The 24,931-nt window shown below is 41.1% G+C and overlaps 1 protein-coding gene across 7 annotated transcripts in view; it reads right to left on the bottom strand.

Annotated features, from left to right (window-relative positions):
* Positions 1 to 24,931, bottom strand: part of LOC105490959 (solute carrier family 30 member 4) — a 52,694-nt gene that overhangs the window by 13,472 nt on the left and 14,291 nt on the right. For 6 of the 7 annotated variants that reach the window (XR_011606081.1, XR_011606080.1, XM_011756987.3 and 3 more), the window contains exon 3: positions 20,303 to 20,449. Coding sequence is in view for 5 of the 7 variants with exons in the window: in XM_011756987.3 (XP_011755289.1) it covers positions 20,303 to 20,449 (147 nt within the window). In the remaining 2 variants the exon portion in view is untranslated. Of the gene's footprint in view, positions 1 to 3,620; positions 6,748 to 20,302; positions 20,450 to 24,931 lie in introns of those variants that run through there. The other variant, XM_024795698.2, reaches the window with a different exon arrangement.

Here is a 24,931-nt window from a genome sequence, read left to right as displayed (position 1 = left end):
CAACATGGCAAAAGCCTGTCTCTACTAAAAATACAAAAATCAGCTGGGCCTGGTGGTGGGTGCCTGTAGTCCCAACTACTTGGGAGGCTGAGGCAGGAGAATCGCTTGAACTCAGGAGGCGGAGATTGCAGTGAGCCGAGATCATGCCACTGCACTCCAGCCTGGGTGAAAATTAACATTATTATGTGAAACAAGCATTAACCCTCAAACAATAAAAGCAAGAAAATAATTTAAGGAATATTTTTCCTTTAGAGAAACCTGACACTAATCCTGTAAGTGTTAATAGGTAAAATAATCTGGAAAACTGTTACGTAGGACAAATCATTGCTCAAAAGTTGTTTAAGTATATTGGACTTTGACACATTTTCATTCCAACTTATAAATTATAACACAAAACAATTATCTAGCAATTATAGGCTCTTTCCTGAAGACACCGAATGTAGCTAAAAATCCTATAAAAACTGCCAGGCACGGTGGCTCACGCCTGTAATCCCAGCACTTTGGGAGGCCGAGGCGGGTGGATCACAAGGTCAAGAGTTCGAGACCAGCCTAGCCAATATGGTGAAACGCCATCTCTACTAAAAATACAAAAATTAGCCAGGTGTGGTGGCAGGCTCCTGTAGCCCCAGCTACTCAGGAGGCTGAGGCAGGAGAATCGCTTGAACCCGGGAGGGCAGAGACTGCAGTGAGCCAAGATCATGCCACTGCACCCCAGCCTCCCCGACAGAGCGAGACTCTGTCTCAAAAACAAAAACAAAGAAACACTCCTATAAAAACCTGTGCATCAACAGAACAGATATTAGAATAAAACAAAAACATACCATTTCTATTCAAAAACCATGGAACACCTATTACTAACATACAGATAATCATACTTTGAAAGAGATATATTAATATACTTTTAAAAGAGATGTAAGCTGGGCCGGGCGCGGTGGCTCAAGCCTGTAATCCCAGCACTTTGGGAGGCCAAGACGGGCGGATCACGAGGTCAGGAGATCGAGACCATACTGGTTAACACGGTGAAACCCCGTCTCTACTAAAAAATACAAAAAACTAGCTGGGTGAGGTGGCGGGCGCCTGTAGTCCCAGCTACTCGGGAGGCTGAGGCAGGAGAATGGCGTAAACCTGGGAGGCGGAGCTTGCAGTGAGCCGAGATCGCGCCACTGCACTCCAGCCTGGGCGACAGAGCGAGACTCCGTCTCAAAAAAAAAAAAGAGAGATATAAGCTGAAAGAGAAAAGATCAAATGAAATATACAAAGTTATGGAGAGACCTCTATATTAAGTACAGACTATACGCTTTTTGAGGATATGGTCCAAGTCTTATTCCATGTCATATTTACTGTAGTACTTAGGAGAGTAGTTCACATATAGCAGGTATTCAAATATTTATAGATGATTTTGTAGAATGAAATTAGTCAAGGGTTAAGCAAGGGAAGATGATAAAAGGCTATACAATTAAGAAAATGAAGCTAAATATGAATAATAGGTTATTACTTAATCCCCCAAAAAACAAAAAGTAATAAGTTGAAAGAGAAGGCGTAAGCCAAATAAAAAAAAGAAAATACATGGGATTTCTTGTCAAAGTTATAACTGCTGATGGTAAAGTACACATATAAAAATACTGTAAAGAGGTTGGTGGCAGTGGCTCATGCCTGCAATCCCAGCACTTTGGGAGGCCGAGGTGGGCGGATCACCTGAGGTCAGGAGTTCAAGACCAGCCTGGCCAACATGGCAAAACCCCATCTCTACTAAAAGTACAAAAATTAGCTGGGTGTGGTGGCAGCCACCTGTAATCCCAGCTACTCAGGAGGCTGAGGCACAAGAATTGCTTAAACCTGGGAGGTGGAGGTTGCAGTGAGCTGAGATTGCACCACTGCACTCCAGCCTGGGTGACAGAGTGAGACTCCGTCTCAAAAAAAAAACAAAAAACAAAAAAAACAAAAACGAAATAAAACTGTAAAGAAGAAATAATTTTAAAAATTCGAAACTGTAGAATCTCGTGTGCTTGTGGTAGCCTCCTACCACCAGGAGAACTTTAACCAAGTATCAAGGCTGAAGCCAGCAGTTAGCTCACCATAGTTTTTAAGGTGCCCTAATCAAAATTTTAATACAAAAATTATAAAGCATGTGGTGGCTCACACCTGTAATCCCTGCTACTTGGGAAGCTGAGGGGGCAGGATAACTTGAGGTCAGGAGTTCAAGACCAGCCTGAGCAACATAGTGAGATCCTGTCTCTCCACCCAAAATTGGCCAAGTGTGGTGGTGTATGCCTGTTGTCCCAGCTACTTGGGAGGTTGAGGCGGGAGGATCACTTGGAGTTTGAGGCTACAGTGAGCTATGACAGTGCCACTACACTCTAGCCAGGGTGAGAGTGAGACCCCTGTCTCTCAAAAAAAAAAAAAAAAAAATTACAAAGCAATACACTTTACATTTACAAAGATTCACAGCCACACAAGTTAATGACATAGAGATGTGCTTGGTTATGAAAATTTAAAACCCATAATTAAAAATTACTTCAAAACCCCTTATATAAATTAGGTTGTCTATACTTTCCAATTTTTCTGGGATAGTCCCAGTTTATGTTTGCTGTTCTGGCATAATTATGAATAGTGCCCCGTTTCACTCTCAAAACTGTTCTGGTTTGGATGATAAATTATAGTTACCCTAGTAGGTCTGTCAGATATAATATTGGATGCCCAGTTAAATTTGTAATTCAGACAACAAATAATTTTTTAGTGTAAATATGTCCTATTCAATATTTCAGATATATTAGGCATGCTGTGAGTATGCTAAATCTGGCAAACCCCACACTCCAGTGATTTTACTAAACCACTTAAAAATCACCTTTTTGTGAATTCTCAGATAAGGCAAACCTACATTCAAGATAAACTGAAATGAAAGTCAAACAAAAAGCATGAACAGAGCTCCCTGGCAGAAGGACTCCCACCCTTACAAGGCCCACTATATTCTGGCAGCCTGCGGCTGAAAAGTCAGTCCTCTATGCCACAGTTTTCACCCACATGAGCAGGATAAGAGATTCTAATACCTGCCTACAGTTAACAGTAAAGGAATTCAGCTGATTTCTAGAAACTCCCAAAATAGCATATTAAGATACTGCTATCAATGATATTCCTTTTCTAGTCATTAATAAAGAATATGCCTCATTAATAAGGAATATCGTTCCCTTGGTGAAAAGCAAAGACACTCGTCTGTTATCTTTTATTCTAATCACCTGCCAAAATATCTTCTGGGATACAGTAGTAATAAATGCAAAAGGGAAAAAAAGAAAGTAAACTTTTAAGTAGATTTTTAGGGCTGAGACTTATAATTGGAAGTATAAAGCACAGACAATACTATCTAAAAATTCTAAGAGCAGAAATATAATCATTTATTCTGATAAAACAAAAAACTCTTTCATTTGAATACATTAAGCTTTGGTGAAATACCATAAATAGGACTAACTTAGGGTTTAAAAATTTTTCCTTCATGATATTCTTAACATGATGGAATGCAGATAAAAATAGGCAAGATTCTGCTCCCTCCCACTCCCCTATTTAAGAGAGAGGGAAGCTTTCAATCAACAACCAAATTATATTATTTTATATATATATAATAATATAATTATATATATCCAATTTTCTCCTTCTTGCTCTGGGTTGGTCTTCGGTCACATAACTTACAATAAAGTTTTCCAAGACAAAAGGAGTACATATCGGATGACTACTTCATTTTCTTAAAAGAGACGCAGGAACTTTCACAATTAAAATTCTGGATTTCTGTGAAAGCTACCACCCCATTAACTTCAGGTAAATTCGTTTTTTTAAATAGAGGCCGGGTATCACTATGTTGGCCAGGTTGGTCTTAAACTCCTTGCCTCAAGCAATCCTCTCACCTCAGCCACTTTAGGTGAACTTGAATGGTCATATTTCAATCAAAATAGAAATTTAGCATTTAAAAGTCTTGAAAAATGGCCGGGTGTGGTAGCTCATGCCTATAATCCCTGCACTTTGGGAGGCTGAGGAGGGCAGATTGCTTGAGCTCAAGAGTTTGAGACCAGCCTGGGAAACATGGTGAAATCCTGTCTCTGAAAAAATAAAAATAAAAATAAAAATAAAGTCAGGTGTGGTAGCACATGCCTACAGTTCTAACTACTCGGGAGGCTGAGGTGGAAGGATAGCTTGAGCACAGGAGGTCAAGGCTGTAGTGAGCCTTGATCATGCCACTGCACTTCAGCCTGAGCAACAGAGAAAGACCCTGTCTCAGAAAAAAAAAAGATTTTTATGAAAATACTACCAAACCCATTAGTATAGTTTCGTTTTGTTTTGTTTTGCTTTGCTTCTCTCTGTCACCCAGGCTGAAGTGCAGTGATGCAATCTCGGTTCACTGCAACCTCTGCCTCCCAGGTTCAAGCAATTCCCTTGCCTCAGCATCCCGATTAGCTGGAATTACAGGCACATGTCACCACGCTTGGCTAATATTTTTTGGTATTTTTAGTAGAGACGGGGTTTCACCATGTTGGCCAGGGTAGTTTCGAATTCCTGACCTCAGGTGATCCACCCATATCGGCCTCCCAAAGTGCTGGGATTACAAGCGTGAGCCACCACACCCGGCCTAATATAGTTTTAAAATATATTTTGCCAACTAAGTCTACACATATATATAATTAAATCACTCTACTTGGCTGAACTGGAGCATGAAAGGAGGCAGTAAGATGAGTGATTATGTGTATTTGCTACAAGATCACGGGTCTTTTCATTCAGCTGAAATATAAACAAATGTTTATAGTCAATGATCTAATAAAAACTAAAACACACCCTGAATTTCATATATAGAGAATAAACAGTTTGAATGGCTAGTAAATGCTAAAAGAAAAAGTTAAATAGGAGAAAACATAGATGATTATCAAGTTTTAATAGTGCCATAAAATATGAAAATTGTTTACTGTATATTTTAAAACATCAATACATTGCCAAAACTAGGAGTTTGCAAGGTTCACATGAAAAACACTGGAGTCCTTCTCTGTCATCCTGTTATTTTCCATCAAGTACCTTATTCTTTCTCTTCCTAGCATTTATTACAATTTGTTATTATTTTTATGCTTGTATACATACGTACTACCTGTTTCCCCACCTATACTATTATTCATTCATTCAACAAGTAACTATGAGGCACTATAACAATTTGCTTCAACTAGGTAAACCACACACAACCCAAGCATATTTATTTTCAGGGGTGTTATATAAATGTACTGACCTACCATAACTGTTAACTTTGCTAACGCTATGATGCCAGTAAGGAGTACCGTTCACTTAACAAAACTCAGTCAGTTTCACTTAAACTATATAACACTTGTCTTTCCATTGCTGAAAAAAACTATATATAGCAAACATTCAGAGGTCTATAAAAATGAATAGGGAAGGAGAGTGGAGCTATATTCTCTCTTCTACTTCCTTCTGCGCTATTTTTCTTTTCTACCTTCTTCCAATAGAGGATAGGAAGGAAACAGAAGGAAAAAGAGTGGGCTATATTGGATTTGCCTAGGACTTCTAAACTAGTACACATTTGTGCACCCCTAATGAGAAAATTCAAAACTCAAAATGCTCCAAAATTTGAAACTTTTTGAGCACCAATATGATGCTCAAAGGGGCATTTTAGATTTTGAATTAAGGATGCTCAACCTGCATTTGTATTTCAACTCAGGCTAAAGACATCATATAGGATTTCCAGTGGCCCACTGTCACCACCAGAATGGCAAGCTAAACTCCAAAGTTTGTCTTTCGATCTTCTCCCCTTCCATTATAAATAATCTCCTACTCCTGCCTTATTGCTCCCCCTACACCACACCCAAGGTGCCTTCTACTCTCAAGGTGACGTCTAGCTATCCAGCGTGGACTACCTCACTCATGCCTTCTTTCAGTTTCAATAAAAACTCCCATCCCTAGGAAATTCTAGGAATTTATTCTTTTCCTATAGATGTTTATTTGATGTGATTAAATTCTCACTAAGACGTGAATAATTAATAGGCATAACTTTTGTCAGTGGTGGGAGGAAGTTTGTCAAAATCAATCACTAGGAGATTATGGGTTTTTTTTTTGGCTGTGTGTTTGTGGGAAGACTTTTTAGCTGAATACTTTTCTATCCCTAGAGCATGAGGGGATTAAAAAACCCAACTACACAGAATTAGCATTGTAACCAGGTACCTAACCCAGGACAATGCATCATCTAGCCAGCTCTGCCAGGGTTTCTGCTCAGTAAAACTACACATCATTAGGAAAGACACCTATCCTATACTGTCACTTAGCCATGAGCCTAGGTTGTTTTTTTTTGTTTTTTTTTTTTTGAGATGTAGTCTCACTGTGTCACTCAGACTGGAGTGCAACCTTCAGCTCACTGCAACCTCCGCTTCCTGGGTTCAAGCGTTCCTCCTGCCTCAGCCTCTTGAGTAGCTGGGACTACAGGTGCGTGCCATCATGCCTGGCTAATTTTTTTGTATTTTTAGTAGAGACTGGGTTTCACCGTGTTAGCCAGGATGGTCTCAATCTCCTGACCTCATGATCTGCCCGCCTCAGCCTCTCAGAGTGCTGGGATTACAAGCGTGAGCCACTGTGCCCGGCCCAGGCTGAAGATTTTTATTACCATAGTGCAAATCTTGCTTTTTATTTCAAATACAAACAACTCTGCGTGCTACAGTCCTTTCACATGATTGTTATCTTTATCTAATTCGCACAACCTCTTCAGCCCACCATCTGGAAGAAAAACCATATAAATATAGTCAATTACTTTCACCAGAAGGACAGAAGGATAGAAGGATAGAGGCAGAAAGTAAGCAAGGGGGTGGAGCCTGTTCTCTTTAGAATGGCATCTCCTCTTTGTCTGGAAGAGAATGCTATTCCTCCTGAGAACTTGTGGGATTTCTCCTGCAGTGTGGTTTCATTACATTCAAAATTATATTAGCTTCCAGAATAAGATTACATGCCCACAATCAAATAAATCCAGGCATGTAAAAATAACTCACATATGGCTCCTACCCTGCTCTCCATCTTCCTACACAAAGCTGTGATTGTAATTCATTATAAAACAATGAAATAAAATAGATGAAAAATAAAAACCTGAATGATTTTATACAATCTGTAGTCTCACATGAAGGAAAAGTAGCAACAAAACAGAACTGACTCCTGGAATAGCCACTGTATCCCACAAATCTAAGACTACCCTTCTCTCACCTTGACGGATTTTTGCTAAAATGAACTGTTACATTGCAAATAAATTACCAAAGACTTACAAGTTTAAAAAGCATGTCTTTAAAAACTGTTATTTAATCATCAGAGAGAATCATCTTTTTCCCTACTATTTAGCTGAGATAAGAATTCTGATTGGGGGAGAATAACAGTAGGCCATTCTGGACCATGGTGCATCTTGAGAGATACGAAAAATCTGGGTAAGATGATATACAGGCAGGAAGAAGAGGTAAGGAAAAACAGAAGGCTGAAGTTAACTTTTATTGGGAATTTACTCTGTGCCAGAACCATGTTAGGTACTTTATTTTCCTTACCACATTATTTACTTTTCACAATTCTGCAATACAAATATTATCACCCCTAGTTTACAGAAGAAGAAACTTCTAGTTCAAGAGAGTAACTTACTCTCCAAAAGGTCATATAGATGGATCTCAGATTTGAACCAAAGATGATTTATTTAACCACGAAGTTCTAAGTGGTAAGTACTAAAGCAAACAAACAGGACCAGCCGGCTTGAGTATTTTTAGTCTATTCTGTGAACATGACCACAGTTTTAGAATTACAGAAAAATATTTTCAAGTTCCAAATATTTAGTCCCCAAATTACAAAAACACCACTACTCCAAGTTTGGCAACTGGTTTCATTTACTCCCAAAACAAATGATTTGAGGATTATGCATTGTTCTAAATTGTCTGTTTCACAGCTTTCATGCCCTTATTTATTCAGCCCGAATACGCAAACTTACGCTTTTGTCTTGTTTTAGACAGTCTTGCTCTGTCCCCTAAGCTGGAGGGCAGTGGCATGCTCATAGCTCACTGAAGCCCTGACCTCCTGGGCTCAAGTGATCCTCCTGTCTCAGCCTCCTGAGTAGCTGAGACTATAGGTGCGTGCCACCATGGCTGGCTAATTTTTTAAAAAGTTTTTGTAAAGATAGGGGTCTCGCTTTATTGCCCAGGCTGGTCTCAAACTCAAGGGCTCAAGAAAACTTCCTACTATGGCCTCCCAAAATGCTGTGATTATAGGAGCGAGCCACCACGCCTATCCAACAATTAGTGCCAGACACAGAGAGTTTAATATTACCTGTTCCTGTCCTGATTTACTCATCATCTAGGAGACAGAGTTTCACAAAAATAGCTATAAAGGCCGGGTGCAGTGTGGCTCATGCCTGTAATCCCAGCATTTTGGGAGGCCGAGGCAGGCGGATCACGAGGTCAGAAGATTGAGACCATCCTGGCTAACATGGTGAAACCTTGTCTCTACTAAAAATACAAAAAAAATAAAAATTAGCCAGGCGTGATGGTGAGCGCCTGTAGTCCCAGCTACTCGGGAGGCTGAGGCAAAAGAATGGTGTGAACCTGGGAGGTGGAGCGTGCAGTGAGCCCAGATCATGTCACCGCACTCCAGCCTGGGCAACAGAGCGAGACTCTGTCTCAAAAAAAAAAAAAAAAAAAAGCTATAAAAGATGTGATAAATGCTGTTAACCACATATAAATTGTTATGAGAACATGAAATAAACTTAGAGGATGATACTACTAATATCTGTCATTCACAGACACAAATCCTTTTTTTAAAAAAATCCAAACTTATAAACAAATCAAACAGGGGTGACTTCATTCTAAAAACAATTCTTCATTACATATTTTTACATTAGTGACTTTTTACTTTTCTTTTTTTTTGAGACGGAGTTTCGCTCTTGTTGCCCAGGCTAGAGTACAATAGCACAATCTCGGCTCACTGCAACCTCCACCTTCCAGGCTCAAGCGATTCTCCCGCCTCAGTCTCCTGAGTAGCTGGGATTATAAGCATGTGCCACATGTATTTTTAGTTGAGATGGGGTTTCTCCATGTTGGTCAGGCTGGTCTCCAACTCCAAGCCCAGGTGATTTGCTCGCCTCGGCCTCCCAAAGTGCTAGGATTACAGGCATGAGCCACCACGCCCAGCCTATATTTTTTTGTTTTTTTGAGACAGGGTCTTGCTCTGTCACCCAGGCTAGAGTGCAGTGGCCTAAACATGGCTCACTGCAGCCTCAACCTCCTGGGCCCAAGCAATCTTCCTATCTTAGCCTCTCAAGTAGCTGGGACCACAGGCGTGTGCCACCACATCTGCTAAATTTTCTTTTGGGGTCTCACTATGTTGCCCAGGCTGGTCTCCAACTCCTAGGCTCAAGTGATCCTCCTGTCTTGGCCTCCCAAAGTGCTGGGATTAGAGATATGAGCCACAATGCCTGGACTATTAGTGACTTTAAAAGGTTCCATTCATCAGGCCTGGTGCAATGGCTTATGGTTGTAATCCCAGCACTTTGGGAGACTGAGGTGGAAGGATAACTTGAAGCTAGGAGTTCAGGACCGGCCTGGGCCACAAAGCAAGACCATGTCTGTACAAAAAATTAAAAAATTAGCTGGGTATGGTGGTATGTGCATGCAGTCCTAGCTACTCTGGAGGCTATGAGGGTAAGATTTCTAGAGCTCAGGAGTTCAAGGGTGCAGTGAGCTATGATGGTGCCACTGCATTCCAGCCTGGAAAACAGAACAAGCCCCTGTCTCAAAAAAAAAAAAAAAAAAAAAAGACTCCATTCATCTAAAGATAATTTACACAAAAATTTCAGAAATACATCTGCCTGTTTGTCTACTATCAGTTTCTATACACCTTCACATGTATAATATACTTTTATTGAATACTACTAGATAATCCAAATTAGATACATGTATCAGCTGTAATTTGACATTAACCACAATATTAGAAATAAATATTAAAAACTCTTTATTACACAAGGAGAAGCAAAGGCACAGTAAAACTATTTACCCTAGATCAACAGGACAAAAGAAGACCCGAAATTAAGTTTCATTTCCTCATTTTGTATTTTATTCAATAAAAGCTAATCCTTTTAGAATGTCATGGACTCACCGGGCACGGTGGCTCACGCCTATAATCCCAGCACTTTGGGAGGCCGAGGCGGGTGGATCACAAGGTCAGGAGTTTGAGACCAGCATGGCCAATATGGTGAAACCCTGTCTCTACTAAAAATACAAAAACTAGTTGGGCGTGGTGGTGGGCGCCTGCAGTCCCAGCTACTCGAGAGGCTAAGGCAGGAGAATCGCTTCAATCTGGGAGGCACAGGTTGCAGTGAGCCAAGATCGAGCCGCTGCACTCCAGCCTGGGTGACAGAGCAAGACTCCATCTCAAACAAACAAACAAACAGGTCGTGAACTCAAAACAAAAAAACAAAAAAAAACCCAGGCCGTGCATGGTGGCTCACGCCTGTAATCTCAGCACTTTGGGAGGTGGGAGGCCGAGGTGGGCAGATTACCTGAGGTTAGGAGTTCAAGACCAGCCTGACCAACATGGAGAAATCCCATCTCTACCAAAAAGACAAAATTAGCCAGGCGTGGTGGTGCATGCCTATAATCCCAGCTACTTGGGAGGCTGAGGCAGGAGAATTGCTTGAACCCAGGAGGCAGAGGTTGCAGTGAGCCGAGATTGTGCCATTGCACTCCAGCCTGGGCAACAAGAACAAAACTCAATCTCCAAAAAGTTAAAATAAAATAAAATAAAAATAAATAAAAATTTAAAAATAAGAAAAAATAGCTAATCTTTGGGTTACAGAAGAAACAAAAATGATTCCTTCTTCACTCCAGACCATTTGGAGGAGCTGAGAGGGGAAGTCATAGTCTCCAGAGTAACTAAACGGACAGTACTTGATCATGTAAAGCTAATTCTCTATTAAGAAAATTCCAGATTCAGTTTAAACTATACAGAAAGAACTAATGGGAAGAGGAGAAAACTAAAAGGTGAATAGCACATAACAACATCACTGTTTTACCATCAAGTAGAATTGCCCCTTCAATTTCTTTTATTTCTACCTTTTTAGCAAAACTATTCTCACTTGGGTGAGAACCCATTTTTATTGGTACTTCAAAACTATTCGTAGGCAAAAGTCAGTGTCAAAAACATTTAGTAACTCAAAAGAAACAAAAGGTGAAAGTAGAGACTGACAAGAATCTCTCCGGCTTTCTCCCACTGGGCTCATCGTATTTCGTAAGGGACTAAAACTGACAAACTGTTTTATCACTAACACCTAAAAGCAATAAATGTGATTTGTTACCATATTATGATGAAATTTAACCAAAAAATTTTAAAGATCGGATATCCTACAGTTTACAGTGACATTTATGTATATATGCCTAAAAGCTACATATAAACCTTGAATTCATTGAAAATTATTTCCAAAGAATAAACGAAGGCTGCTTTTGAAGTGCCAGGCATTTTTCTAATTACTTTACAAATATTAACTCATTTAATAATTGTAATAACTCTATTTTGAGGTAGGCACTATTATTAGCTTCCTTTTACAAATAGAAAATGGAGGCACAAAGATGTCAGGTAACTTGCCCAAGGTCAAACTGGTAGGAAGTTAGGGGGCCAGGGCTTGAGCCAAACTATTAGTCTCAGGGTCTGTTCTCTCGATGACTTCTCTTTGTTGTTTCTCATGGGTCCTTGTCAATACCAATCAAAAGTCTGTAATCAGCCAGGCGCGGTGGCTCATGACTGTAATCCCAGCACTTTGGGAGGCTGCGGCGGGCGGATCACCTGAGGTCAAGAGTTCAAGACTAGCCTGGCCAACAATGGTGAAAACCCATCTCTATTAAAAATACAAAACTCAGCTGGGCATGGTGGCACACGCCTGTAATCCCAGCTACTTGGGAGGCTGAGGCAGGAGAATCGCTTGAACCTGGGAGGTAGAGGTTGCGGTGAGCTGAGATCACGTCATTGTATTCCAGCCTGGGTGACAAGAGCAAAACTCCATCTCAAAAAAAAAAAAAAAAAAAAAAAAGGAAAAAAAAAAGTCTACTATCAATAGTCCATACATAAATATAAACCAATCTAAAGCCTACAGAGGCCGGGTGCGGTGGCTCAAGCCTGTAATCCCAGCACTTTAGGAGGCCGAGATGGGCGGATCACGAGGTCAGGAGATCGAGACCATCCTGGCTAACGTGGTGAAACCCCGTCTCTACTAAAAAATACAAAAAACTAGCCAGGCGAGGTGGCGGGCACCTGTAGTCCCAGCTACTCCGGAGGCTGAGGCAGGAGAATGGCGTAAACCCGGGAGGCGGAGCTTGCAGTGAGCTGAGATCTGGCCACTGCACTCCAGCCTGGGCGACAGAGCGAGACTCTGTCTCAAAAATAAATAAATAAATAAATAAATAAAGTAGAAAACACATCCATATAACAACTAAAATGGCAATTACAGCTAAGCTATGGTTTGATATTTACTATTGTCAGATAGAGTATAAAATTTCATTCTTCAGTGTAGAAGAAATTTCCAGGAAATCTAATTTTCTGCTTCCTCATGCAGAATGCCAAGACAATATCCTGTGTTCAATTTTTATTCAAAAGGAGCAAGGGAATATTACTTCTTTCTGAAGAGTTAAGTGGTTGTTCTCCTTCTTTAAGCTCTGACATTTTCAAACCAGAAGCTTCTATGTACTGTTATAAAGTGATCTCCTGGAGGTGGAACTCTATATAGAATCACTGCCTCCAGGTCTAGAGTTGGGTATACAGTATACTACGTATTGCATAAAAAAGGGTGGTAAGAAGCAGGATATGAACATATATATGTATTTCCTTATGTTTTCAAAAGGAAGTGCTGGAAGGATAGGCCAGAAACCAATTAAAAGGGTCTACTCCTATGGAATGGGATGGGGGGATGGAGTGGGGGGGAATGAAAGCAAGACTTCTCTGTGTTTTCTTTTAAAAAATAATTTTTGGCCAGGCACGATGGCTTATCCCTGTAATTCCAGCACTTTGGGAGGCCAAGGTGGGTGGATCACTTGAGCCCAGGAGTTTGAAACCAGCCTAGGAAACATGGCAAAACCTCGTCTCTACAAAAAATACAAAAGTTAGCCAGGCATGGTGGTGCACGCCTGTGGTCCCAGTCCCAGCTACTCGAGGGGCTGAGGTGGGAGGATTGCTTGAGCCTAGGAGATCAAGGCTGCAGGGGGCTGAGATCACTCCACTGCACTCCAGTCTGGGCAACAGAGTGAGACCCACTCTCAAATAAATAAATTAATTAATAAAATAAAATTTGACTTTTGCAACATGTTTTGCATATTTACAAAATAAGTCAACAGAGAGAAAACCCATCCCTGTCCCACGCTGCCATGTCATCAAAACAAAATCAACAACAATGGTAACAAACCAAGTTTCTTGTAGGGATTCCCTCTGTAAAGTTCTTCAGGACTTGAATCTCCAAGTCTGGAATTAAAGATCACATAAGCTACCCTACTTAAGTGTGTCCAAATGTAAATATATCTCTCTCCATAGAACTTCAAGAGATTACTCTGAAGCAATGGTACTGTGGAACTCAGGGACACCAACTGCTTTGGTTTACAGCTTTATTAATCAAATTCTATGTATCTTTGAATCTTCCTCAAGCAAACTAAGTTTTTTCTCCCAAATCTCTACCATTACTTCATAGAGCAGAATAAGTGAAATAAGGTCTAGATATCCCCTCATAGTATTTTAGAATACAAAACAGAGAAAAGAAGATCCCAAAAGTTTCAGTGTGAAGCTTGAGTGCCTCCTTAGCTCTGGAAATACCCATCTATCTGTATCTTTAACAATTCCCTCCCTTTCATTTTTTTAGATGACTTTAAAAAATTGAGATAAAATTCATGTAACAAAATTCACCATTTTAAAATGTACAATTCAGTGGTTTTCAGTACATGTACAAGGTTATGCAGCCATCATCACTACTAATTCCAGAACATGTTCAACACCTCAAAAAGAAATACCATATGCATGAAGTGGCTACTTCTTTTTATTTTTTAAGTTATATTTTTCTGAGGTTCTTAATAGTAAGACTTGGCTGGGGGCAGTGGCTCATGCCTATATTCCCAGCACTCTGGGAGGCCGAGGCGGGTGGATCACAAAGTCAGGAGATCCAGACCACTCTGACCAACAATGTGAAGCCCTGTCTCTACTAAAAATACAAAAATTGGCTGGGTGTGGTGGCGTGTGCCTGTAGTCCCAGCTACTCAGGAGGCTGAGGCAGGAGAATCGCCTGAACTCAGGAGGCGGAGGTTGCAGTGAGCCGAGATGGCGTCACTGCACTCCAGCCTGGGGGACAGAGCGAGACTCTGTCTCAATAAATAAATACATAAATAAATAAGGCTTTGGATTTCCTAGATTGTTCTTTTATAGTTTTTAACTTTTTCACTCCAGCCTGGGGGACAGAGCGAGACTGTCTCAATAAATAAACAAATAAATAAATAAATAAGGCTTTGGATTTCCTAGATTGTTCTTTTATAGTTTTTAACTTTTTCACTCCAGCCTGGGGGACAGAGCAAGACTCTGTCTCAATAAATAAACAAACAAATAAATAAATAAATAAGGCTTTGGATTTCCTAGATTGTTCTTTTATAGTTTTTAACTTTTTCCTCCTGTTCCTATCACATCTTCTTGTTCTGTAGTCTGGAAGACTTTCTTGACTATATTTTCTAGTGTTTTGTTTTTTTTTTTGGTGATGGGATCTGGCTGTCACCGAGACTGGAGTGCAATGATGTGATCTCGGCTCACTGCAACCTCCACTTCCTGGGCTCAAATTATCCTCCCACCTCAGCTTCCCGAGTACCTGGGGCTACAGCGTGTGCTACCACACTCAGCTAATTTTTGTATTTTTGGTAGAGACGGGGTTTCGCCATGTTGCCCTGGCTGGTCTCAAACTTCTGGCCTCAAGCGATCCTTCTGCTTTGGCTTCCCAAAGTGCTAGGATTACAGGAGTGAGGCCTTTTTTTTTTTTTTAGAGGTGGAGTCTTGCTCTGTCCCTCAGGCCTGAGTACAGTGGTACAACCACAGCTCACTGCAGCCTCAAACTACTGGGCTCAAGCAATCCTCTTGCTTCAGCTGGGACTACAGAAACATACCACCATACCTAGCTAATTTTTAAAATTTTTGTAGAGATGGGCTCTCACTTGGTTGCCCAGGCTGGTCTTGAAGTCCTGGCTTCATGCAGTCCTCCCACCTCAGCCTCCCAAAGTGCTAGGATTACAAGTGTGAGACACTGCACCCAGCCTAGGCCTTCTGTTAAAAATAAAAATTTTGGCCAGGCACAGTGGCTCATGCCTGTTATCTCAGCACTCTGGAAGGCCAAGGCAGGAGAAACACTTGAGCCCAGGAGTTCGAAACCAACCTGGGCAAAAAAGTGAAGCTCTGTCTTTACCAAAAAATAAAAATAAAAATAAATAAGTAAATAAAATAAAATAAAATAAGATAGCAGGGCCCAGTGGCGTGTGCCTATAGTCCCAACTACTTAGGATAAGCTGAGGTGGGAGGATCCCTTGAGCCCAGGAGTTTGAGGTTGCAGTAAGCTATGATGGTGCCACTGCACTACAGCCTGGGTGACAGAGTGAGACCCTGTCTCAAAAAAATAAAATAAAATAAATTTAAATTTCGGGAATGGCTGGGTGCAGTGGCTCACGCCTGTAATGCCAACACTTTGGCAGGCCGAGGTGGGTGGATCACTTAAGGCCAGGAGTTTGAGACCAGCCTGGCCAACATGGTGAATCTCTACCTCTACTAAAACAAATACATATATATATTAGCCTGGTGTGGTGGGGCATGCCTGTGGTCCCAGCTACTTGAGAGGCTGAGGCACAAGTTGCTTGAACCCAGGAGGCGGAGGTTGCACAGTCAAGATCCCACCACTAGGCCAGGCGCAGTGGCTCACGCTTGTAATCGCAGCATTTTGGGAGGTCGAGGCGGATGAATCACGAGGTCAGGAGTTCAAGACCAGCCTGGCCAACATAGTGAAACCCCATCTCTACTAAAAATACAAAAATTAGCCGGGTGTGGTGACATGCACCTGTAATTCCAGCTACTCCAAAGCCTGAGGTGGGAGAACTGCTTGAACCCCGGAGGCAGAGGTTACAGTGAGCTGAGACCATGCCATTGTACTCCAGCCTGGGTGACAGAGTGGGACTCTCTCAAAAAAAAGATCCCACCACTGCACTCCAGCCTGGGTGACAAAGCAAGACTCTATCTCAAAAAGAAAAGAAAAGAAAAGAAAAAAAATAGGCTGGGCGCAGTGGCTCATGCCTGTAATTTCAACACTTTGGGAGGTCGAGACAGGCGGATCACCTAAGGTCAGGAGTTCAAGACCAGCCTGGCCAACATGATGAAGCCCTGTCTCTACTAAAAACACAAAAATTAGCCGGGTATGGTGGTCCACACCTGTAATCCCAGCTACTCCGGAGCCTGAGGCACAATAATCACTTCAACCCGGAAGGCAGAGGTTGCAGTGAGCCAAGATCGCGGCACTGCACTCCAGCCTGGGTGATAGAGTGAGACTCTCAAAAAAAAGAACTGGTATAAATAAAAAATAAATTTCAGGAATAATTTTAATTTCAAAGAGCTATTCTTGTATTTATTTTTCTAAAACATTTTACTGTTTTATTATTCTGAGCACATTAATAAGATAATTTAAAAACTTTTCTCCTGGTTCTGTTCTTTTCTTTTGAGACATTGTCTCACTCTGTTGCCCAGGCTGGAGTGCAGTGGCTGGATCTTGGCTCACTGTAAGCTCCACCTCCCAGGTTCAAGTGATTCTCCTGTCTTAGCCTCTCAGGCAGCTGGTATTACAGGTGGGCACCACCATGCCCAGCTAGGTTTTGTATTTTTAGTAGAAACAGGGTTTCACCATGTTGGCTAGGCTGGTCTCAAACTCCTGGCTTCAAGCGATCAGCCCACCTTGGCCTCCGAAAGTGCTAGAATTACAGGCGTAAACCACCGCGCCCAGCCTCTTCTGGTTCTTTAAGTTACCTCTCTTTCCTTTAGGGTTAATTTTTCTGTTAGTTTAGTTTTGATCATTTTAGTTCATGCTGCTGGTTCTTCCCACATGCTGGAAGATTCTTCGTTGTCTATTCATACTTAGGGCAGAAGGATAGGGAAACTATCCTTTGTAAAAAGGAAACGCTGGAAGGATAAGCCAGAAATGAATTGAAATAATATTTTTTGGTAGAGACAGGGTCTTCCTATGTTGCCCAGGCTGGTCTCGAACTTCTGGGCTCAAGGGATCCTTCTGCATCAGCCTCCCACAATGCTGGGATTGCAGGCATAAGCCACCATGTCCAGCCTAAAATGGTTATTAATATGGGGTGTAGGGCAGGGCAGAGAACTATATTCCTTTAGGGTGAGTAGATGGAGAACCAGGATATGAGGTGGCAGAACTCTGAATTCTAGTAAAAATAAGACTTATTTTGGAACATCAACATCCACACTAATTCTCAGTTTTCCCCAAACATTTTGTTTAGTTTTTTTTCTAGAAGAAATATCTGGTGTTTTACCTGGGGGAAAGTGTAAGCTGCCCGAGTAGAAGTAGGAGTAGGAAGGGAGGTAGGGGCATAGTGACCACTGGGAATGGCTTCCCATTTATTCAATTAATCTTCCCTGTTTTCAGCCCCAATTCTCATTTCTGCTCATCTCTGTCCCTAAGCCTTAAGATCTGTTGGGCTGGTCCAGTTCCTAGTTCAGAGTATGTTCTACACATTGCTTCTTGGCTTGTTTTCTCCTTCAACCCACTCCTATCTACTTTACAACTTCCAAAAATTTCTGGAAATTTGTTTATTGGTAACCCAATCATGTAATTCTCTTTGGTGTTTTGGTACCTCTATGTTTTTATTTTAATGGACGCTCAGAGAGACAGAAATCAAATGGTGCTGTCTGGTCTACCTTCTTGGAACTTAGTACTTTTAAGGAAAGAGAAAGATTTGACTTTCTATAGAAAATTCCAGAGACACAATAGGACCAGTCAGTTCTATTGTCTCTTATTTTTACACAGTACTTATTTATGAAGAAGCAAAGTGACTATGTAGAACAAACACTAAGTACTTCTTTAATATTTAACAGAATTTTCATCATTATGGGTTCTTATATGTGTAGCATCTTCTATATTCTGTTATTGCATGTTTCTGAGGGAGTGTTTCACTGCTTTCATCAGAATTCCAAGGGGTTTATAACCTAAAAGAGTTTAAGAACCACAGGACTATATAAATGTACTCTCTCAAATAGTGTTAAAAGATTCCCATTCCATGATGATATGTTTACATTTTAGATCTTAACTGCAGGTGTTTAAATCACAAAAAAATTAATGTTTAAAAATAATTTTGAAGCTGTTTAAAAATCCCAAGGCAACCAGTAAACAAACGACTATATAATATGTTGAGAAGTAGTGGGGTTTCTTTTAGGAACACATTCTTTTTTTTTTTTTTGAGACAGAGTCTTACTCTGCTGCCCAGAATGGAGTGGACTGGCATGATCTAGGCTCATTGCAACCTCTGCCTCCCAGGATCAAGCGGTTCTCCTGCCTCAGCTTCCTGAGTAGCTGGGATTACAGGCGTGCACCACCATGCCCAGCTAATTTTTGTATTTTTAGTAGATACGGGGTTTCACCATGTTGGCCAGGCTGGTCTTGAACTCCTGATCTCAGGTGATCCACCTGCCTCGGCCTCCCAAAGTGCTGGGATTACAGACGTGAGCCATCACACCCGCCACGAACACATTCACATGCATTATGCAGTAGCTTAACAAAAGAAAAACTTCACTTGGGGCTTTAGCTCTTTTGTACAGTAGCTGAGAGTACTGAGGGCTGGGGATGCTAAATAATTTTTCAACCCAATGACCTGGATAGCTACTTGGAATATCACCATTTAGGTACAGTGTCAAATTTTGCACCAGAAGACCTAGTCACTAAGTAAGAAGTCCTAGATGCTGTGGGCCGGTCATGGTGGCTCACACCTGTAATCCCAGCACTTTGGAAGGCCAAGGTAGGAGGATGGCTTGAGCACAGGAGTTTGACATCAGCCTGGGCAAGGGATGACTCCCTTGTAGGGAGACCCTGTCTCTACAAAAAACACAAAAATTAGCCGGGCATGCTGGTGCACACTGATAGTCCCAGCTACTCGGGAGGCTGAGGTGGAAGGATCACTTGAGCCTGGAAGGTGGAGGTTGTAGTGAGCTGAGATCACACCACTGCACTCCAGCCTAGGCAACAGAGCAAGAAGATCACACCAATGCACTCCAGCCTGGGCAACAGAATAAGACTCTGTCTTAAAAGCAAAAACAAAAAACAAATACAAAGAAAACACAGGTAAAGAAACAAAAAGTTTACTGCACTCCAGCCTGGGCAACAGAGCAAGACTCTGTCTTAAAAGCAAAATCAAACAACAAATACAAAGAAAACATAGGCAAAGAAACAAACAAAAAATCTACAGTCTAAGATTTTTTTAGGCTAAAAAATAACAAAGAAGATGAGGAATTGATTGATATATTAGCCAGGAGCATCAGTATTCCTACAAAATGAAATTATCAGATATTAACTCTAGTTCTTTGAGGCAAGTTTTGCTGAAGCTACTTAAATGTCAACTTTTGCATTCTGACTCCTGATAAATGTTACTTCATATAATAGTTCAGGTAATTATTTTATATATATTTTCAAAATAAGCAAAAAATTTAAAAACAGTAATATAGTAAGCAGCAGAGCTGTGTAGATCACAATGTATGATTTTAACTCTATAATTAAACTTTAATATTGTTCAAAACAGGCAAATAAAAATATGTGTACATTTGCACACTTATATTGATACAATGGCTGCAGTCAAGCTCAGCCACACAGCATGTGATAGCTCTGCTTAAAATCTAAGCCATGGTAGCTTTGGCTGAAATATCTGAAGTAAAAGGGAGAAGCTAATGCTCACTAATGGGTTAAACCCATGTGGTTTTGCTTTGTTCAATTAACTGAAAGTAAACTTTATTCTGATGATATCTTCAGGACACAGGGAACAACGTTTGAAGATTAATGATTATCATATAATTTTATATGTGTAAACTGTTTAGCTGACTGGGCTGAATGTACCCTGGAAAAGATGTTTTTGAATAAATCTTGTTTATCTATTTTCATTTGCTTTGTTCAAACAATATATCACTGGAACGAGTTCAGTTAATCAGGGTTATAGTTCATTGTGGTTTTACTATAAAACATTATAAAACAAAAGAAACGCCAACTACCTACCTAAGCGATGAAATCCAAAGGTGAATCTTTTGGTTGGTGATTTTGATGATAGCCACAAAGCAAGCAGGGTGAGTATGATGGCGCTTAGGTCAGTTAACATATGAAGTGCATCTGTCATGATTGCTAGGCTATTTGCAATGTATCCACCTTAGAGTTACAAGTAGGAGGAAAAAAGGAACAAGTTAATTTTTTTAAAAAGCAAGCAATCAAACTAGAAATATGCAATATCCTACAAAACATGAACTTCTAACTAAATCTTTGTCCCATTACAATTAAATCAAGGTATTCTGAAATTGTATTCAAAATATTAGATATAGGTACATTTTTCTGGTGAAATATCAACTTCTTTTTTTTTTTCTTTTTTTTTTTTTTTGAGAGGGAGTCTCACTCTGTTGCCCAGGCTGGAGTGCAGTGGTGCAATCTCTGCTCACTGCAACCTCTGCCTTCTGGGTTCAAGTGATTCTTGTGCCTCAGCCTCCTGAGTAGCTGGGACTATAGGCATGCACCACCATGCCAAGCTAATTCTTGTATTTGACAGGGTTTCACCATGTTGGTCAGGCTGGTCTCAAACTCCTGACCTCAAGTGATCCGCTCGCCTTGGCCTCCCAAGTGCTGGGATTACAGGCATGAGCCAATGTGTTCAGTCAGAATATCCATTTCTAGTAACACATTCTGCAAGGAGTCAATGACCTTTAGAAAGTTAAGAACCACAAAGCAAATATATATATAGAGATTTTGTGTCTTGGTACTGAAGCTTTTGTTCAATTTACTAATTCTATTAGACAGTGAATTAATAACCATAATATCTAAATATTACAACAAAGCTGAAGAAAAGGACGTTCACTTGTTGAGGGGCATTTGAACATAAAATTAAAGTGAGGAAACCTACAAAATGTATGTTAGTTTGATATAAAATATGTAAAAATTACCTGATCGACTTAGCAGTATCTCTGAAGAGGGGTACAAAAGGTGGTATTGAGGATACAATTTTTGTTATTGATTTTCCAGGCATTTAATATATATATTATACATTGTTTCACTGTGTGTCTGTATTGTCCCATAATGGACAACCAATTTTCCCAGCACTACTCATTGAATAAGCTTTTATGTGTATCAAAATCACCTGGAGGGCTTGTTAAACTACAAACTGCTTAACCCCACTCCCAGAATTTCTGATTCAGTAGGTCTGGGATGGGGATGGGGATGGCACCTGAGAATGCATATTGCTAACATGCTCCCAGGTAACGCTGATGCTTCAAGTCTTGGAACCACACTTTGAGAATCACTGTTATAATGTACAGCAGAACTGCATGATCAGGTTAAGTGTGCTGAGCTGTGGATCCTCCTCATTCCTGGGCTGGGTGTGTAGAGACAAGAGCAGCAGGAGACTAGGGGCTGATGATCTTTTAGTCACATCCATTTACCCCAGTGTGCTCTATACAAATAGCATTTTTATGTATTCCCCAACATGAAAAAGCTGGACAGCACCAAGAGAAGGTTGGAGGTAAACAACATGAAGCTTTGGAGTCTCAGAAAGTCTGAATGAGTTAATCTTTTTGAGCCTCAGTATACTTATCATTTTATAATGAGGATAATTCCTTAAAGCAACTCTGTCTAACAGAACTTCAAGATGATAGAAATGTTCTGTATCTGAGTTGTCCAATGGTGTAGTCACTAGTCACATGTGGCTTTTCAGCGTTTGAAAAATGGCTAGTAAGGGTGGGGCACAGTGGCTTATGCCTGTAATCCCCCCTGTTTGGGAGGCCGAGGTGAGAGGACTACATGAGCCCAGGAGTCTGAGGCTGCAGTAAGCTATAATGGCAACAGTTTACTACAGTTTGGGTGAGAAGAGTGAGACACTGACTAAAAAAAGAAAGAAAAATGGGGCCAGGTGCAGTGGTTCACGCCTGTAATCCCAACACTTTGGGAGGTTAAGGCAGGCGGATCACCTGAGCTCACGAGTTCGAGACCAGCCTGGGCAACATGGTGAAACCCCATCTCTACCAAAAGAATAAGTAAGAAAGAAAAAGAAAAATGGTTAGTGAACCTAGAGTCAGGGTCTCGCTCTGCCACCCAGGCAGGAATGTAGTGATGTGATCATAGCTCACTGTAGCCTCAACCTCCTGTGTTCATGTAATCTTCCCACCTCAGCCTCCTCAGTAGCTGGGACTACAGGCATGCACCACCATGCTCAGCTAATCTTTTTATCTTTTTTTTTTTTTTTCAGGAGATGAGGTCTTGCTATGTTGCCTAGGCTTAATTATTTAATTAACCTAAACTTAAAAAGCTACATGTTGGTGACATCAGCCAAAAAAAAAAAAAAAAAAAAAACACGGTAAGGACCTCTGAAAATCATCTTCACAAAAAGAATGAAAACATTGACAAAAATAGTCAAAATGAGCTTTTTCAGAACTTCGGAAGTTAGCCAAAAGCTTATACACATAGCACTTAAGAAAAATAGCTGAATCTCAACAAGAACAGTTACCTTTGTGGTGTTTTAATTTGCGGTGTACCCGTTTGTTGTCCTCCAGCTCTATGGTAGCCTTGAAAACCAACAGGCCACAATCACTGTGAAAACCTCATGTTGGCAGCCACTGGAGGATACAAAATGAGTTTGGAGCTCCTTCAATGCCCCATTCCCAGAGAACTGTCATTATTTGACCTGCCTAGTCGTTCCCTAAAGGACGTGCAAGGATGCTTTTATTTGACTGGACACTTGAAGCTGGCCTTGTATGAACAGCCCCCATCTTCCCATGCTTGTCAAAAATCAGAGGCAACTAACACTGCAGCTTCCTGAGGTAGGTAATGATGGTTCCCTGTGTTCAGAAATTTCACAATGTCTACCCTGGCATGGATCTTTTTTCCCCCAATTTGCTCTTTCAATCTAGAAATTTGTGGCCAGGCACAGTGGCGCACACCTATAATCCCAGCATTTTGGGAGGCTGAGGCAGGTGGATCACCTGAGGTCGGGAGTTCGAGACCAGCCTGACCAATATGGAAAAACCCTGTCTCCACTAAAAATACAAAATTAGTCAGGTGTGGTGGCACATGCCTGTAATCCCAGCTACTTGGGAGGCTGAGACAGGAGAATTGCTTGAACCTAGGAGGCGGAAGTTGTGGGGGGCGTGGAGGTTGTGGTGAGCTGAGATTGTGCTATTGTACTCCAGCCTGGGCAACAAGAGTGAAACTCTGTCTCAAAAAAAAAAAAAAAAAAAAAAAAAAAAAAAAAAAAAAATTATAGAAATGGGTATCCTCCAGTTATGGGAAAACTTCCTAAACTATAAACTATAGTGTTGAAGATTTCATCAACTTTGCTTTCTCTCTTTCTCAAACTCCTTCCTGTTATTTGGAGTTTAGACTGATATTCTAATTTTTTTTTTTTTTTTTTTTTTTTGAGACAGAGTCTCACTCTATCACCCAGGTTGGAGTACAGTGGTGCAATCTCAGCTCACTGCAACTTCCGCCTTCTGGGTTCAAGCAATTCTCCTGCCTCAGCCTCCTGAGTAGCTGGGATTGCAAGCATGTGCCACCACGCCCGGCTAATTTTTGTATTTTTAGTAGAGATGGTGTTTCATCATGTTGGCCAGGCTGGTCTTGAACCCCTAACCTCAGGTGATTGCCCGCCTTGGCCTCCCAAAGTGCTAGGATTACAGGCATGAGCCACCACACCTGGCCTCTAAATTGTTTTTGCCCTTTCTCTCCAATTATACAACTTTTTGCTCAATTCTATGAGATAGTACCTTAATTCATCTTTTTTTGAGACAGGGTCTTGCTCTGTTGTCCAGGCTGCAGTTCAGTGGCACAATCATGGCTCACTGTGGCCTGGACCTCCTGGGCTTAAGTGATCCTCCCACCTCAGCCTCCTTTGTAGCTGGGACTACAGGCATGTGCCACCACACCTCACTAATTTTTTATTTTTATTAGAGACAAGGTGTCACTATGTTGCCCAGGCTGGTCTTGAATTCTTGAGCTTAAGCAATCCTCCTGCCTTAGCCTCCTAAGTTGCTGGGACTACAGGAGCATGACACCATGCTTGGCTTTTTTTTTTTTTTTTTCCCAATTTTTAGTAAAGATGAAGTCTCACTATACTGCCCAGGCTGATCTCGAATTCCTGGACTCATGTGATCTTCCCACCTCAGCCTCCCACAGTGCTGTGATTTCAGGCATGAGCCACTGCACCCAGCCCTTAATTTATCTTCTAACTTTTCTGTGGAGTTTAAAAGAAATTTCAACTATATGTTTTTACTGTGCAAAAGCTCTTTTCTTTATCCTGAATTTCTTTGTTTAATTTTTTTGAGACAGGATCTCACTGTCACCCATTCTGGAGTGCAATTGCACAAACACTGGGCTTGCCACAGTCTCAACTTCTTGGCATCAAGTGATCCTCCCACCTTAGCCTCCTAAGTAGCTGGGACCACAGGTAGGCACCACCATGACCTACTATTTTTCTTTCTTTGTTTCTTGTTTTTGTAGAGACAGGGCCTTGCCATGTTGCCCAGGTTGGTCTTGAACTTCTGGGCTAAAGTGTTCCTCCTGCCTCAGCCTCCCAAAGTGCTAGTATTATAGGCATGAGCTACTGTGGCCACCCTGAATTTCTATTTTAAAGCAGTCTGTTCTTGCTTCATGGAT

The sequence above is a fragment of the Macaca nemestrina genome, chromosome 7, assembly GCF_043159975.1.
Source record: "Macaca nemestrina isolate mMacNem1 chromosome 7, mMacNem.hap1, whole genome shotgun sequence".
Classification (NCBI taxonomy): domain Eukaryota; kingdom Metazoa; phylum Chordata; class Mammalia; order Primates; family Cercopithecidae; genus Macaca; species Macaca nemestrina.
The sequence above is the reverse complement of the archived record's forward strand: the minus strand, read 5'-3'. Positions and strand labels throughout refer to the sequence as shown.